This window comes from Centruroides sculpturatus, unplaced genomic scaffold, assembly GCF_000671375.1.
Source record: "Centruroides sculpturatus isolate CEXI.00-Female unplaced genomic scaffold, Cexi_2.0 scaffold431, whole genome shotgun sequence".
NCBI classification, from domain to species: Eukaryota; Metazoa; Arthropoda; class Arachnida; order Scorpiones; family Buthidae; genus Centruroides; species Centruroides sculpturatus.
The window spans coordinates 380,558-400,046 of NW_019384619.1; the positions used below are offsets into that span (position 1 = coordinate 380,558).

The following is a 19,489-nucleotide window of genomic DNA, read 5'->3' on the forward strand; positions in this document are numbered from 1 at the left end:
GCTTTTTACAGTTAGTAGGTTAGAATAAAAGGTCTTGTTTTGACAAGGGTTGGAAATGTATCTATATTTATATCGTGAATAGTCACAGATATATTTTTCTACATAATTATTACAATAAAGTACATATGTATAAGCATATAGAATGCCTTCAAAATAAAAATATAAGCTATGATAATGCAGCCAACAACAAAATCTTATTTATCCTTCTGCTTCTATTCTGTTTTATTAAATTTCAATGTGTAACTGGTTCAAACACTGTTATTTTCTAGGAATTATCATATCCACAGACTCCAAAAATATAAACCAATTTTATTTTACCCAGATGCATTTCGGAAATTACAATACTTCCCTCCTCAGTGGGTTTCTTTCATACAGGTTAAACAAGGCACAAACACTTTTTCAATACTCCCACATGATTTTGTATCAGATTATTGAAAAAGTGTTCACAAACTATTACTGTACAACAAATTGTTAAATCTGTTCAAACATTTTTCTGACATTCTTTAATTTACATCTCATTCCTAAATGTTTGAAAAATTTGTGTGTTGTCTTAGAACTATTTTGTGATTTACATGTTTCTTTTTTTTAATGAATGAATTTATTTCACTGTGTGAGAACCGAGAGGATGAGCCCAAACCCTACTTATGAGAAACGAGAGAGAGTCCTGTTCACTGTGGTCAATGGATGGTGTGAACTTGGGTGAGTGGGAGGGCTAGCGAGGTCGTTGATAAGGTGTCAGCAATACACAAAGGAAGACACTCAGTTAACACAAGCATAACATATTTAATATATTAAAAGTACAGTAGAGCGTCATTTATCCAAATCAATTGGGGACTGGGGTTGTTTGGATAACTTATTTTTCAGATAACCGATTATGTGCGAAAAAATATATTAACCTATCCCATGTTGAAATTTTTCTCCATGTTGCATGTCGCTTCACGTTGAATTTTCGTCAATGTTAAGCCTAACGTAAACTTTTTAAAATAATAATCGTGGCTATTGTATCATTAAAAATTCTTTTTATTCTGCACAAACAAAATAAACATATTGAAAAGTATAAAAACAAAAACAATTTTATTTCGGAAGTTAATCTAGTATCAAAAACGTTCTGATTTATACACATTGAGAGGGTACTTAAGGACGCGCCAGTATTTGAACGAGGCTTTTTTTCCCCCATCGTGTGCTATATTCTAGGACCTTGCATTGTGACTGGTGTGTTTTGCTTCAGCTCANACACAAAAGTGCCAGTGCTGCCAGCTAAAACACACACCACCAACAACAATAAAAAATATTGGAGTAGCCCAAGATATAGCCAAAGATTGCAGTGCTACAGCACTAGCAAAAATTTAAATTTGCCGACTGGAATGCTTTCAGTTAACTGACATTTCAGATAACCGGCTTTCAGATAAACAACACTCTACTGTATACAAAACGGAAAAGGATTCAACAAGACATGTGACAGACACCTACAATACTATTTGGTTTGGTATCCAACATCAATCTGTCTGCGGTTAACAAAAGTGAAGCAAGTGGCTCAAAATCGATCACACTATACTTAATACTAAACTAAATTACAAACTAGCCTTAACCACAAGAGATATTTTACATCAACTTTAAAGCAAGTACCTCTATGTTACACTGCTACAGTGTCCAAGTTTGGAATAGATCCTAGGTGATGGAGTGGAGGAGAGGTCCGAAGTATAGCTTGCGGGTGGGAGATTTCCTTTAGATGATTGCCCCGATTGTCTTTTTATATGTGTCCTGTGTGAGAAAGGTCGGGGGAGTTCTGATTAAATGTGTTCTAAGTTCGAACTGGGTCCGGGTGTTGTTGATACGGGCTGTCAGAAATCAGGTGTTTCGATGAATTATTGACACTTTCTATCCAGTATTGTTACTCATCTTACCTCATAATTCCATTTGTTTGACAGCTGTTATCACAATTAATTGTCAGTTGTGACTAAGGTTAGGGTTTAGATTACAACCTTAGTAATAATTGTTAAATCGAAGGGATATGTGTTTGGTTTTTATTTGTTAAGAAATCACAAGAAATAGGATGTGTATGGGTATATCGACTGGTCTCCCCCTTTTCTTGGTGACATTCTCATTACCCTCTGTCTAGTAACAAAATTATGTTATTTCATTAATTAAACTTAGTTTATCGCAAATCAGAATGAAAGTGGAAATGAATAGGTGGTGCAAGACCGTGGGAAAGGGAAAAGGGACAAAAGATCACCTTTCATTCTTTAACTGAGGGGTAAGAAATTTAGACCAACAGAAAAATGTTATATTTGTAATTTTACAATTCACAAAAGATATCGAAATCTCACAACTGTAAACATCATAGTGGAATAATCATTTTCAATTTTACTTCAGCTGACTGTTGTCTGAAAGATCTGATTAACTTAATAAGGAATAATATTTAACTTTTTCAAAAGCTTATTTGTTTCTTATCTAATAGTAAAAATTGTTAATATATGCAATAAAACTATTTAAAAATATACATTAATTTACCTGTTAGGCCAGAATTGGCTGTTTCTGTGCCACCCATAATACTTCATGGAGTATTATTTCTCAATTGTTTCTTCGTAATAAATATCAGTTAGATATAAAACTCTACAAACTGCTGTAAAATCTTAGTTACAAGCATGTGGGATATCAAACACTAAATAAAGGAAACATTATTAATTAATAAAATCATTTGTTAAACTATTGACTATTCTGTCATTCTAAAGTATTATAGATTATTACATTATAAAATTTTTGTTAAAAAAGATTATTATTTAATACTTAAAAAGTATTATATTTCATGTTTAAACAAATACATGCACAACAATCAATAATGGGATGTAAGTATATTAAACAACCCAAAGCCCTATATATATATATACATATACAGTGGGTGATCAGTTAACGAACAAATCGGATAACAAACACTTTTGCAAAAGATTTTTATGATTGGACAATGAACACTTCACTGAACAAACACAAGAAGCGACGTAAAATAACGAATACCGATTGGTCTTCCTTTGTCTTCAGGCAACAATTCAAAACTTTTCGGAGCACAGGAGACATCGACATCGACGTTCTACCCAGTATATACTAATCGGATAGTGTCCCCCGAACTTTGAAACTCTCCCTTGTAATTCCAGCCTTTTGTATTTCTGTCAGAAACAATTCTTTTACGTTTTCTTCTGAAAATGCGGATTTATGCCGATATCTGCTATTAAAGATCTTTTGAAGAAGTAGGAGGATGTCAGAACAACGGTCTTAAAATGGCATCCAAACCAAGTTGAAGTTAATAGGCCTAGGGATCTCTACAATTACAATGCTACTAATTACTTCTGAAAAATCACGAAGAAGACAGAAAAGCAATCAACATTGGACAGATTCTTTAACCCCCACAAACAGAAAAAACATGACTAATAAAAATGAAAGACCGTGTATATATGTATTTTTATTATTACATATGAATAAACGTAGTAAGAAAGTATATATTAATACTTTTTTATTTTTGGGGTCTCCAGAACGAATTAATCAAATTCCCATAGAAACCTATGGTAAATCAATAATCGATTAACGAACAATTCAGATAGCAAACAAAGTCTTGGAATGGGTTATGTTCGTTAACCCACTGTATATATATATAAATAGATACATAGCCAAGATTAGTAGATTTATAGCCCAAGTATTTAAGGGGATCATTTGGCTATATATTAATGGGATATATTATGTTTAGTAACAGAAACCAATTTTATTTACACATATATGTAGTAGACTCCCACTGTTATGACTTAAATGATTCCAGGAAAACTTATGAAGAAAAAAACAATCTCAATTTATGACAATAAACTTAAGATAATTATGTTCTTTGAAAAGCAATCTGAATTATATGGCGGTTATGACAAAAAAAATGGTACTTAAAATATTATTTGGTGCACTTAGGATTTCACCTTAGTGAGCCAAATTAGACAAATAAAAACTTTTTAATGGGAATTCAATAAAATTCCCATCTTATGTGACTGCTAATTCATTAGCAGTATATAAACATAATGTACTGTACAACACAATGTAAATAAAAACAGGAAATATTAATTAGTAAAAAAATTTTTTTGGAAAACTTTTTAGTAAAGATTTCTTCTTCCAATAATGAGATTAGTGATCTTTATCATGTCTTTCTTAATTAATTATCAATCTGAAATGCATTGTTAAATAGGCAAATAAAGTGAAATGTTTTAATCTTGGTCTCTATTTATTGTGATAATTAATAAGAAAGACATGATAAAGATCACTAATCTCTATTGAAAGAAGAAACCTTTACTCATAGTTATATCCATTCCATTTTAATAATTTTATTAAACAGTTTACAAATTAAATTTTTTAGTGTTTCTTTCCTTTTTCTTTGGAGGGTGCCAGGGCCTCTTGGTCCCCCCTCTGGGTGCATCACATGTTTGCTATAAGTCTTAATAGAAAATTTATACCTTAATCATTTATTGGATGGTCATTGTCATAAGAGGGGACCGTAAAATGAGAGAAATTGTAAAGCAAGTCTAAAAGTTAATAAAATATATACAATAGAACTCTGATTATCTGAATTTATTCATTCTGCAAGTGATTTGGATAATTAAAAACTCAGATAAGTGGATTAACATATAAAGAATGAAATTATAGGGTAATAGCACAGTATTGTATATATACTGTAGAGTATTTATTTATTCATCAATGTGAGAGTAGCATCCTACTGATCATTTGGATCTGTCAAACCAAATAGACATTGCTGATCATACAGTGACATGATGTAAAAGCATGTAGTGTGATATCAGTGGGAAAGAGAGAAAAGAGGGCAAATGGTAGTTTAGATTAGATAATTGGATTTTCTCATAAATAATTTTTTTTCTATAAATAGCAATTCACAATCAAACAATTTATATGACTGATGGTAACTAATTTAGATAATTTACAACAGAATCATATAATACATTTCTCCTCAAAATTATCAGATGTAATGAATTAAAACAAATAAACTTCAAATTTTTTTAAAATTACAATACTCAATTAATATTTCTATTTCTGAATTATTACACCTAATAGTTTTGAGGAATGCATCACATAATTCTGTTAATAAAAATTATCTAAATTACTATCAGCTACCATCTGTTTGCAGATAAATTTATAACCTTCCAGTAAACTAACTTGTTAACTGTAAAATGAACTTATCCATAACAGATTTCAAATAAGACATCAATTACTATTGTTTCTTGTTTACTTCAATAAATTGATCATAAAAAAGTTATTATTCTGCTATAAACTAGATTTATTTTCCAACCACAAATTAGATTTTAAATTTAGAAAAAAGTTTAAGAAAAGCCTACTTCCTAAAGACTTCCTAAAGTACTTCCTAAAGTCAAATATAAAATATAATTAAAATTATTTCCAAGAACAAAAACAGTTCTACATAGATCCAAAGAATCAACTCGTTATGTACAGCTGATGGTTTGAAACTTCATATGATAATTGCCTTTTTCCATCTTTGATAATTAAACAAAATAAACCAGAATTAACAAGCAATTATTTATTGTGACATCATCACAATGCCAAGTTGCAAGTTTTGATTTTTTTTTAATTTAAATATATGCTCTCTGCCTCAAATTAACAGTGGCTTGCTCCTGTACATCATACTTTTCCTTTAACAATAGTCATGCTGGTCATCTATCTAACACCTTTCAGGAAAAAGTTTTTGAATTGAAATAACATGACTTCTAGTTTGCATTGGAAGTTCATATATAGTTAATCGGGGCCTCCTACCCCTAAGGTTTCCATATCTGGTCTCGTCTTTCACCTATCTAACTTTGTTTTCGAGATTAAAGAAAGACAGATGGATAGATGAACAACTTATAAGTCTACAATTTTTAAAATTGTAGACCAATCAAAGTTTACATTTTGAAAAATTACATCTAAGAAATTAAGTAACTACTTAAGTGATAACATTATTTAGGGACATTAAATTAAAAAAAATAAATTATATTCATTTACTTCAGTTTATAGCTTAGCATAATTTACAGCCAAATAATACGCATAGATATTTTAAATAAAAATAATTTCTTATGACTTTAAAAATCATTCATAGTTTAAACATTATTTAAGTTGCTTTTAATATACAGTACTTGCTTTCCAACATAAAAACTATCATGTAAATATTTACAATTTAGTGCCAAAACAAGTTGGAATAAAAGCCAGAGTATTTACTATGAATTATTCTGTTGTTAATTTTATGATCTAGTTTTCTTTTCAAAGATTACTTGCCTTTGTTAAGAAAACCAAAATCTTATCTGATTTTGGTTTTCTGATAAAATGATTAGTTTCTTTAAACATAAGCTTAATTGATATTTTACTCTTCTTATTAACATTAAACTGAAATAACTAAGGTAGTTCAAGAACTAGATAAGTAACAACTCACTTATAATTTATTCTTTGTAAAATCAAGAGTTTTTCTAATAAATATCTTTTCAGTAACTTTAAAAACTACTTCAAAACAGAATAAAACTTAACAGAGTTACTTCTAGAATTCCTTTCATGATTTTAACAAGTTTACTGGAAAGTTGACAGTTTATATATTTTATATAACTCTAATTCAATCATCCTTCAGAAACAAGTATAATCATTTATACTGAAACAGATTTAGTGGGTGCACAGGTGCNGTAGCTAAAATTAGTTTTAACTAATGTTAAAAGTTAAAACTAGTTTTATCTAAAATCAAAACATGTACAGCAGCAAATTAACTAGACAAAACTCGTTTTGTCTAGTTAAAACTAAAATTTACTGTAGTCAAAAATGAATTTGAGTTAAAACTAGTTTTGACTGAAATTCATTGAGTTAAAACGGGTTTTAACAAATACATCCAGTATAAACTAGTTTCAACTAGACAAAACGGGTTATAACAAAGACATTCAGTATAAACTAGTTTCAACTAGTTAAAACGCGTTCTAACTAAAAACGGGTTTTGACTGTAACATATATAATAAAAATTTGAAAAATATAAAAGATGTAAATGTAGAATTTTTTCTTTTAAACAATAAACAAAGTAATATTGCATTAACAACTAAGTACATAATACATATTATCATTTAATCTAAACAATTAATTTTAGCATAGTACATAACTTAAATGAGCATTTGCTTGATATCTTTAAATTAACATGATAAGTTTTAAAGAAAATTGAAATTTTATATTTCATTTCTTTTAAAATTAAGATAGTAGAAACTGCTATCATTATCAAAGAAAAACATAAATAAAATTATCTTTGTTATTGTTTTTTTATAAAATTTACAAATTTAAAAAAAGGAGGATTTAAATAGTTATACAGACCTATGAACTTACAATCACTATTCAAACAGTGCAAGCAACCTGATCTAAATATAACTAAATACTATATACCATGTTTGGATCACACTGACATATTCAAAAAATTTAAAAAAAAAAAAAACTAAGTTAATCTCTAACAATATCCATGAGAAAGATCAGTAAACCATTTCTTTTTTTTTTTATTTGTATTTCTACTGTACAAGCAACTTTCAGGTGAGAGCTTTTTTCATATATAAAATATCAATTTGTTACAAATTTTATTCAACTATATCTTACCACTCACATGAAACCTCCTAAAAAATTTTCTGGTTTTTCCAGTGAAAATAATTCCCTAGTTCATTTTTAACTCTTCAGAAAAAAATCATTTATAACCATATAATTCCCTTTCATTAAAAAGTAAACAATTATAAACAATCTATTTCAGTTTTAATTTCTGTAAAAATTAAAAAAAAAAATAGTACTAGTAACATTAATATTACACTAAATCTTCAATTCAACAAAACTGAATTCAACAGATTTTAAATTTTACTAACAAAACTCCACAGTTTCTCAGTCATTATTTATAAAATAAATCTTCAAAATTAATTCAACTCATAAAATAAGATTTTTCAATACTTTAAATAAAGTACAATGTATTTGACCAGAATAATTTATTATATATATATATATATATATTTTGTNGTTTTGACAAGGGTTGGAAATGTATCTATATTTATATCGTGAATAGTCACAGATATATTTTTCTACATAATTATTACAATAAAGTACATATGTATAAGCATATAGAATGCCTTCAAAATAAAAATATAAGCTATGATAATGCAGCCAACAACAAAATCTTATTTATCCTTCTGCTTCTATTCTGTTTTATTAAATTTCAATGTGTAACTGGTTCAAACACTGTTATTTTCTAGGAATTATCATATCCACAGACTCCAAAAATATAAACCAATTTTATTTTACCCAGATGCATTTCGGAAATTACAATACTTCCCTCCTCAGTGGGTTTCTTTCATACAGGTTAAACAAGGCACAAACACTTTTTCAATACTCCCACATGATTTTGTATCAGATTATTGAAAAAGTGTTCACAAACTATTACTGTACAACAAATTGTTAAATCTGTTCAAACATTTTTCTGACATTCTTTAATTTACATCTCATTCCTAAATGTTTGAAAAATTTGTGTGTTGTCTTAGAACTATTTTGTGATTTACATGTTTCTTTTTTTTAATGAATGAATTTATTTCACTGTGTGAGAACCGAGAGGATGAGCCCAAACCCTACTTATGAGAAACGAGAGAGAGTCCTGTTCACTGTGGTCAATGGATGGTGTGAACTTGGGTGAGTGGGAGGGCTAGCGAGGTCGTTGATAAGGTGTCAGCAATACACAAAGGAAGACACTCAGTTAACACAAGCATAACATATTTAATATATTAAAAGTACAGTAGAGCGTCATTTATCCAAATCAATTGGGGACTGGGGTTGTTTGGATAACTTATTTTTCAGATAACCGATTATGTGCGAAAAAATATATTAACCTATCCCATGTTGAAATTTTTCTCCATGTTGCATGTCGCTTCACGTTGAATTTTCGTCAATGTTAAGCCTAACGTAAACTTTTTAAAATAATAATCGTGGCTATTGTATCATTAAAAATTCTTTCTTTATTTCTTACAAACAAAATAAATATATTGAAAAATATAAAAACAAAAAAATTATACTTTAGAAGTTAATCTAGTATCGAAAACATTCGATTCAGCATGACACACAGTCCTCAAGAAAACACGACACAAAAGTGCCAGTGCTGCCAGCTAAAACACACACCACCAACAACAATAAAAAATATTGGAGTAGCCCAAGATATAGCCAAAGATTGCAGTGCTACAGCACTAGCAAAAATTTAAATTTGCCGACTGGAATGCTTTCAGTTAACTGACATTTCAGATAACCGGCTTTCAGATAAACAACACTCTACTGTATACAAAACGGAAAAGGATTCAACAAGACATGTGACAGACACCTACAATACTATTTGGTTTGGTATCCAACATCAATCTGTCTGCGGTTAACAAAAGTGAAGCAAGTGGCTCAAAATCGATCACACTATACTTAATACTAAACTAAATTACAAACTAGCCTTAACCACAAGAGATATTTTACATCAACTTTAAAGCAAGTACCTCTATGTTACACTGCTACAGTGTCCAAGTTTGGAATAGATCCTAGGTGATGGAGTGGAGGAGAGGTCCGAAGTATAGCTTGCGGGTGGGAGATTTCCTTTAGATGATTGCCCCGATTGTCTTTTTATATGTGTCCTGTGTGAGAAAGGTCGGGGGAGTTCTGATTAAATGTGTTCTAAGTTCGAACTGGGTCCGGGTGTTGTTGATACGGGCTGTCAGAAATCAGGTGTTTCGATGAATTATTGACACTTTCTATCCAGTATTGTTACTCATCTTACCTCATAATTCCATTTGTTTGACAGCTGTTATCACAATTAATTGTCAGTTGTGACTAAGGTTAGGGTTTAGATTACAACCTTAGTAATAATTGTTAAATCGAAGGGATATGTGTTTGGTTTTTATTTGTTAAGAAATCACAAGAAATAGGATGTGTATGGGTATATCGACTGGTCTCCCCCTTTTCTTGGTGACATTCTCATTACCCTCTGTCTAGTAACAAAATTATGTTATTTCATTAATTAAACTTAGTTTATCGCAAATCAGAATGAAAGTGGAAATGAATAGGTGGTGCAAGACCGTGGGAAAGGGAAAAGGGACAAAAGATCACCTTTCATTCTTTAACTGAGGGGTAAGAAATTTAGACCAACAGAAAAATGTTATATTTGTAATTTTACAATTCACAAAAGATATCGAAATCTCACAACTGTAAACATCATAGTGGAATAATCATTTTCAATTTTACTTCAGCTGACTGTTGTCTGAAAGATCTGATTAACTTAATAAGGAATAATATTTAACTTTTTCAAAAGCTTATTTGTTTCTTATCTAATAGTAAAAATTGTTAATATATGCAATAAAACTATTTAAAAATATACATTAATTTACCTGTTAGGCCAGAATTGGCTGTTTCTGTGCCACCCATAATACTTCATGGAGTATTATTTCTCAATTGTTTCTTCGTAATAAATATCAGTTAGATATAAAACTCTACAAACTGCTGTAAAATCTTAGTTACAAGCATGTGGGATATCAAACACTAAATAAAGGAAACATTATTAATTAATAAAATCATTTGTTAAACTATTGACTATTCTGTCATTCTAAAGTATTATAGATTATTACATTATAAAATTTTTGTTAAAAAAGATTATTATTTAATACTTAAAAAGTATTATATTTCATGTTTAAACAAATACATGCACAACAATCAATAATGGGATGTAAGTATATTAAACAACCCAAAGCCCTATATATATATATACATATACAGTGGGTGATCAGTTAACGAACAAATCGGATAACAAACACTTTTGCAAAAGATTTTTATGATTGGACAATGAACACTTCACTGAACAAACACAAGAAGCGACGTAAAATAACGAATACCGATTGGTCTTCCTTTGTCTTCAGGCAACAATTCAAAACTTTTCGGAGCACAGGAGACATCGACATCGACGTTCTACCCAGTATATACTAATCGGATAGTGTCCCCCGAACTTTGAAACTCTCCCTTGTAATTCCAGCCTTTTGTATTTCTGTCAGAAACAATTCTTTTACGTTTTCTTCTGAAAATGCGGATTTATGCCGATATCTGCTATTAAAGATCTTTTGAAGAAGTAGGAGGATGTCAGAACAACGGTCTTAAAATGGCATCCAAACCAAGTTGAAGTTAATAGGCCTAGGGATCTCTACAATTACAATGCTACTAATTACTTCTGAAAAATCACGAAGAAGACAGAAAAGCAATCAACATTGGACAGATTCTTTAACCCCCACAAACAGAAAAAACATGACTAATAAAAATGAAAGACCGTGTATATATGTATTTTTATTATTACATATGAATAAACGTAGTAAGAAAGTATATATTAATACTTTTTTATTTTTGGGGTCTCCAGAACGAATTAATCAAATTCCCATAGAAACCTATGGTAAATCAATAATCGATTAACGAACAATTCAGATAGCAAACAAAGTCTTGGAATGGGTTATGTTCGTTAACCCACTGTATATATATATAAATAGATACATAGCCAAGATTAGTAGATTTATAGCCCAAGTATTTAAGGGGATCATTTGGCTATATATTAATGGGATATATTATGTTTAGTAACAGAAACCAATTTTATTTACACATATATGTAGTAGACTCCCACTGTTATGACTTAAATGATTCCAGGAAAACTTATGAAGAAAAAAACAATCTCAATTTATGACAATAAACTTAAGATAATTATGTTCTTTGAAAAGCAATCTGAATTATATGGCGGTTATGACAAAAAAAATGGTACTTAAAATATTATTTGGTGCACTTAGGATTTCACCTTAGTGAGCCAAATTAGACAAATAAAAACTTTTTAATGGGAATTCAATAAAATTCCCATCTTATGTGACTGCTAATTCATTAGCAGTATATAAACATAATGTACTGTACAACACAATGTAAATAAAAACAGGAAATATTAATTAGTAAAAAAATTTTTTTGGAAAACTTTTTAGTAAAGATTTCTTCTTCCAATAATGAGATTAGTGATCTTTATCATGTCTTTCTTAATTAATTATCAATCTGAAATGCATTGTTAAATAGGCAAATAAAGTGAAATGTTTTAATCTTGGTCTCTATTTATTGTGATAATTAATAAGAAAGACATGATAAAGATCACTAATCTCTATTGAAAGAAGAAACCTTTACTCATAGTTATATCCATTCCATTTTAATAATTTTATTAAACAGTTTACAAATTAAATTTTTTAGTGTTTCTTTCCTTTTTCTTTGGAGGGTGCCAGAGCCTCTTGGTCCCCCCTCTGGGTGCATCACATGTTTGCTATAAGTCTTAATAGAAAATTTATACCTTAATCATTTATTGGATGGTCATTGTCATAAGAGGGGACCGTAAAATGAGAGAAATTGTAAAGCAAGTCTAAAAGTTAATAAAATATATACAATAGAACTCTGATTATCTGAATTTATTCATTCTGCAAGTGATTTGGATAATTAAAAACTCAGATAAGTGGATTAACATATAAAGAATGAAATTATAGGGTAATAGCACAGTATTGTATATATACTGTAGAGTATTTATTTATTCATCAATGTGAGAGTAGCATCCTACTGATCATTTGGATCTGTCAAACCAAATAGACATTGCTGATCATACAGTGACATGATGTAAAAGCATGTAGTGTGATATCAGTGGGAAAGAGAGAAAAGAGGGCAAATGGTAGTTTAGATTAGATAATTGGATTTTCTCATAAATAATTTTTTTTCTATAAATAGCAATTCACAATCAAACAATTTATATGACTGATGGTAACTAATTTAGATAATTTACAACAGAATCATATAATACATTTCTCCTCAAAATTATCAGATGTAATGAATTAAAACAAATAAACTTCAAATTTTTTTAAAATTACAATACTCAATTAATATTTCTATTTCTGAATTATTACACCTAATAGTTTTGAGGAATGCATCACATAATTCTGTTAATAAAAATTATCTAAATTACTATCAGCTACCATCTGTTTGCAGATAAATTTATAACCTTCCAGTAAACTAACTTGTTAACTGTAAAATGAACTTATCCATAACAGATTTCAAATAAGACATCAATTACTATTGTTTCTTGTTTACTTCAATAAATTGATCATAAAAAAGTTATTATTCTGCTATAAACTAGATTTATTTTCCAACCACAAATTAGATTTTAAATTTAGAAAAAAGTTTAAGAAAAGCCTACTTCCTAAAGACTTCCTAAAGTACTTCCTAAAGTCAAATATAAAATATAATTAAAATTATTTCCAAGAACAAAAACAGTTCTACATAGATCCAAAGAATCAACTCGTTATGTACAGCTGATGGTTTGAAACTTCATATGATAATTGCCTTTTTCCATCTTTGATAATTAAACAAAATAAACCAGAATTAACAAGCAATTATTTATTGTGACATCATCACAATGCCAAGTTGCAAGTTTTGATTTTTTTTTAATTTAAATATATGCTCTCTGCCTCAAATTAACAGTGGCTTGCTCCTGTACATCATACTTTTCCTTTAACAATAGTCATGCTGGTCATCTATCTAACACCTTTCAGGAAAAAGTTTTTGAATTGAAATAACATGACTTCTAGTTTGCATTGGAAGTTCATATATAGTTAATCGGGGCCTCCTACCCCTAAGGTTTCCATATCTGGTCTCGTCTTTCACCTATCTAACTTTGTTTTCGAGATTAAAGAAAGACAGATGGATAGATGAACAACTTATAAGTCTACAATTTTTAAAATTGTAGACCAATCAAAGTTTACATTTTGAAAAATTACATCTAAGAAATTAAGTAACTACTTAAGTGATAACATTATTTAGGGACATTAAATTAAAAAAAATAAATTATATTCATTTACTTCAGTTTATAGCTTAGCATAATTTACAGCCAAATAATACGCATAGATATTTTAAATAAAAATAATTTCTTATGACTTTAAAAATCATTCATAGTTTAAACATTATTTAAGTTGCTTTTAATATACAGTACTTGCTTTCCAACATAAAAACTATCATGTAAATATTTACAATTTAGTGCCAAAACAAGTTGGAATAAAAGCCAGAGTATTTACTATGAATTATTCTGTTGTTAATTTTATGATCTAGTTTTCTTTTCAAAGATTACTTGCCTTTGTTAAGAAAACCAAAATCTTATCTGATTTTGGTTTTCTGATAAAATGATTAGTTTCTTTAAACATAAGCTTAATTGATATTTTACTCTTCTTATTAACATTAAACTGAAATAACTAAGGTAGTTCAAGAACTAGATAAGTAACAACTCACTTATAATTTATTCTTTGTAAAATCAAGAGTTTTTCTAATAAATATCTTTTCAGTAACTTTAAAAACTACTTCAAAACAGAATAAAACTTAACAGAGTTACTTCTAGAATTCCTTTCATGATTTTAACAAGTTTACTGGAAAGTTGACAGTTTATATATTTTATATAACTCTAATTCAATCATCCTTCAGAAACAAGTATAATCATTTATACTGAAACAGATTTAGTGGGTGCACAGGTGCAGCTGCACCCTGTGCATCCCCTCAATCAGCCCAAGTAATACTAAAGTATGGAAAACTATGTTATGTAAAATTAGCATAATTCACTTCAGAAATTGACAGGGAAACCAAATAATTTCTTGTTGTAAAATATTTTTCTTACTGTTATGTAGGAAAGTCAAATTTTGACTTTCCTACATAACATAACAGCAAGAAAAATATGTAACATAAATCTGGGGGTTAATAATTATACATGATAAAAACTGAGACATTCTTTTGTGATTTTACTTTCATTACAGGTGCTACAGTTCCATGGTGATTATAACAAACCACCACTGCTTTTTATAGAACAATGATTCACAGAGATTTGCTCAAGTCATCATGGCACATCAGTTGAGAAGCATTGCACTATATTAATTACAAATACTTTGTTAAACTCAGAAATTTATCAATAATAAATTAACTAATAATTTTAATGCATGAAATCTAATAAAATATATTAGACAAACCTTAGTCAATAACTTTTCAAATTGGATGACAAAGATAAAATATACCTGTTATGAGAGTTTTTTTTCTGACTAATTCAATTATCATTCAAAAATAAATTTTGAACCTTAGATACTTACAAATGCTAATTTATCAGTAAAGTTATAAAAAATTATAACTTATAAAAATCATGTAAGTTATAATTTTTATTACGTACCTCAAAGCCTGTTACCGGTGTGAAATTAACATCAAAGAATGAAAAAACAGACCTCCACAAATGTTTTCGAACCCTTAACAGTTCTTCTTCAGGCAGCAATGAATTTCCATTAAAATGCCAATTGATAAGAACATCATTCACACTGGTAACAGGCTTTGAGGTATGTAATTAACTGTTGAAGAGTGTAGCTTTTTTATAATTTTTTAACTATTTATATGGTTTTTAGTGTCTAGATGTCCTAGCCTTAGTTATGATCAGTTCTGAATTAAACATTATGCTAATTAATCAAATTAAAACTGTATACGGTATAAAGACTGGCACATATTGGCTGCTAACATATATATTGCTCTAATGCTGCGAAATCTCCAAACACAACTTATAGAGCATGATAAACTATAAGCAGTGTAAGGGCTCCATTTGTTTGATGCTGCATTGAGTTTGCTACCTAGTTTAGCATTATATATTATAGCAGCCAATGTGTACCAGCCTTACTATTTATTTATGCTGTAGTTTTTATGATTTTCTTTAGTCAGTTTGAATTAAAGAATTAGCAATTAGATTACAGAATGTTGCATGCAAATTTATTAACTTAATGTCATCTAATTTAAATTCGAAAAAAAAAAACTGAAAAGTTAACTAAGATCAACAAGAACCAACCAACCAAGCATAACATATTGAAATATATATAAAACAGTATATACATATAGATTAAAGGCTGTTGTCTTCAACTGAGTCATCTAGTTCTTTGTATTTAAATTTATGTCAACCTATATATTAAAAGTAATAAAAGATAATGCATGTAATGCCTCATCTTTCATTACTTTTAATATATAGATTGACATATATTTGATCTGTCAAACTTATATTCCAGACTCACTCACTTACCCTAACGATAGAATTTCCTTAAGATATTTTTACATGAGAGAGAAAAGTTACTTCTTCAATATATACCAAACCAAACAAACTGTTCATACATATTAATGCAAATGACTTTAATAATTCCACATATCTATTAATAACTAATTAAATTAGTAGTTAAACTTGTACATCTTACACATTAGATAAAATTCTAAAGATTACTATGTGAAGATGTAATATGTGTTTATACAATATAAATACAGTGTTTGCTATTACCATTATGAATAATTACAACAATGTACCTGTATTATATAAACAGCTAATATAATTAGATTTTGAATTTTATATTCACTTATTTAAAAGATTTATATTTACACAACTCATTTTTCAAACTTCAGTAATTAGCAGAATTTTTCAGAGATGAGATCAAAATTATAACCTAAATGGCTTTTAATTTCAAGTACATTAACAATGCTATCAAATGTTTACATTAAATCAGAGTTTGAAATCATTAGCATCCCATACTACATTAACAATCAAAATTAAAAGCCATACAGCTCATAATTTTGAACTCTTCATAAAATTTGACTTATAAGTTTGAAAGACCGTTCTGTAAATTAAATCTTTTTAATATGAATTAAAAATTGAAAAGTCTGAAGATTTACATACATAATTCTCCATGAAATTCTACTTATAAATTTTACCAAAAGGGTAGTCAAGTTTACGAAACTCGTCTTTCAAATTTATAAGCAGAATTTCATGGATTAGTTCAAATAGAAGTCGAATGGCTTTAATTTTGGTTTTGTTAATAAATTATTCATTATGGTTATCAAACCAAGCTTTAATATTCCTCTGAGTTAACATAGTTATTTAATTGTTAAACGTTATTTAAACGTTAAAATAGAGAAAATTTGCTAAGCATCTTCCTATCTTAATTTGGCATCATCCTTATCAATATACTAAAAATACTTCACTTAAATCAGATATTTCGCAAATTTTAAACCTGAATTTTTACTTCCAAATAACTTTAATTCAGTACATTTTACTTATTAGAATCTTATTTACAACAGTCTAAATATAATTTTCTAGTAGAGTCTATTAGTAGATCATCCTCATTAGCAAGCATAGCAAATTCTTATAACATTTCTTCTAAATTTATCATAAAATATCGAGAAAATAAAGTAGTTAATACTTTAAACTAGCCGAAACTTATTTAAATAAATTCATGTTCAGAACGAAATATATTAAATTATAGTACCTTTTAAGGACGGTATCCAGTTAAAAAACGTAAAAACGCCATCACCTCCACCAATAACAACTTCCTCCTCCAAACGGGAATATTTGTAATTAATAACCAGACGATAAAATAATCGTAATTTAAAAATTGTAACTTTATAATAAAGTATTGTAATAATTTTAATCAGAAAATAATTACAAGAAATAAAAAATTAAAGTAAATATATAATTATTTAATATTTCATAAAATATATAATATATATTATGAAATGTTAAAAACACTTGTAAAATAATATTTTTGGAAATAAATTTTGAAAATGTGTCATTTATTATGATTTAAAAAATGTTAATCATCCTGATGAACTTTATGATGTCTCTATAAGGGAAACAACTGAAAGAGGAACACATCAATTGATATATCCGAGATAAATAACAGACCGGATCTTAGTAATTAATTCAGCATTAATCATTTCATTTGATGTATAAAATTTCAAAATATAATATTAGTTCACAAATTAAATCTTAATCTTATGAATTTAATCATTTTAAAAATTCTGTTAATAACTTACGTCATAGAACTTTTAATTTAGCATTCTTCTTATAATTCCAATCATTTTGAAAATTTTTCTATTCTCTATAAGAAGTTTATCTCACTTAAAATGAAACTATTCAAAAATTTCTTTTTATATTTATGATTTGATTTCAAATGACTTCCCTCTCTCCAAAGAGACACCCATGAGTCAGCCATCAGTTTGACGCAGTTTTGTCAACACTGATCCTTGCTGAGATCATTAGGATGTCCACTCTAGAGCTCCCTCCAAGCCTAAGATTGCCTAGTGGAATCTGCATTTTATTTATTATGTTAGATCTAGGTCAGTGTTGCGAAGGTTTAATTAATGGTATATTGTTTTATAGTCAAGAGTTACAGTTTTGTAAAATTCGTTATTTTTTGTTATATGTAAAAATACTATCATGATGTCTATATTAGTGGCGTGCCGTGACATTTGATGATAGGGAAGCTGTGTTTCTGTAAGAAGCCGACTTCCAGGGACAATCAGTTAATGCGCGTCAGTGATGGTCTATGGTCCATTCGTATTCGTTTGTTCGATAAACCAGTAAAAACAGTAGACTTCTCTAAATGTATTTTTAATATCACAATTACATTCTGAATCGCTAGCCACGATATAAGGGCTACAATTAAAAATAAAATAAAAATTTGGTGAAATAAAATGTGTGGTGGATGTATTGTGCAGTACCAGTACATACCTGATACAAAATATTCTTTAATTGTATGAATATACTTTTAAACAAAATTATAATTAAATATAGTTTTGTAAACTAAATGTACATAAAAATAACATAAAATATTCTTTACTTTTTAAATCTTAAAACAATTCACTTAGTCAAATAGCTCCCTTCGAGTGGCTAATGGATGGAATCAGAGACGGTCCTGGTAGGTGCATGCACGCGAGCTGCCAAATCCTGAGGGTGCCGATACTGATCAATGTCAAATGCCTCTTTTGTCGCATCACTAGTATACCTAAAAGGGCGCGACAGGATGGTTGTAAATTTTAAACATTTCTCACCATAGCTGTAAAAATCTAAATATGTTAAACTTAACAGATTGTCCGTCATTTGTTTTCTAATTCATTTTAGGACCAGGTGTCCACGGAAATTTCCAAAATTTACAACTTTTCGGTCACTCTCATTGAACTGGAAAAATTTCTGTCTTTATTATCCAATATTACGAAGAAATCAGTCCCCACTGTACTCGGCTAGAGTTGGTTCGGTTAAGCTTTTGTTTAAGTAAAATTCCGGCTCTTTCATCGGGGTTTTATTTATGTCCCCAATTCCCTAATCTCTTAATTATTTAACTACTTCTTAAATAGAAATAAGTTGAAACCGGTTACTTTGTACTTAAATATTTGTAGTCTTGGGAAAGTAGTGGAAAGATAAACTTTTATGACAACGGATACATAAATCGTAAATTTAAGGAAAATAAATTCTGGGTTAAGTTATAAATCTACTCGTGATTTACTCATTCATTCCGCCACTGATATTCGAATATATAATAGCAATCTTATCGTTTTTTTCGCTTGTACTAAA

At 28.8% G+C, this 19,489-nt stretch overlaps 1 protein-coding gene across 5 annotated transcripts in view; it reads right to left on the bottom strand.

Moving 5' to 3' along the window:
• Positions 1–17,472, bottom strand: part of LOC111625428 (titin-like) — a 100,256-nt gene extending 82,784 nt beyond the window's left edge. For 3 of the 5 annotated variants that reach the window (XM_023368570.1, XM_023368569.1, XM_023368572.1), the window contains exon 1: positions 2,512–2,685. In XM_023368570.1, the coding sequence (XP_023224338.1) occupies positions 2,512–2,548 (37 nt within the window). In that variant the 5' untranslated portion in view covers positions 2,549–2,685. Of the gene's footprint in view, positions 1–2,511; positions 2,686–17,405 lie in introns of those variants that run through there. The other 2 variants (XM_023368575.1, XM_023368573.1) reach the window with 1 other exon arrangement.
• Between the last annotated feature and the right edge of the window lie 2,017 nt (positions 17,473–19,489).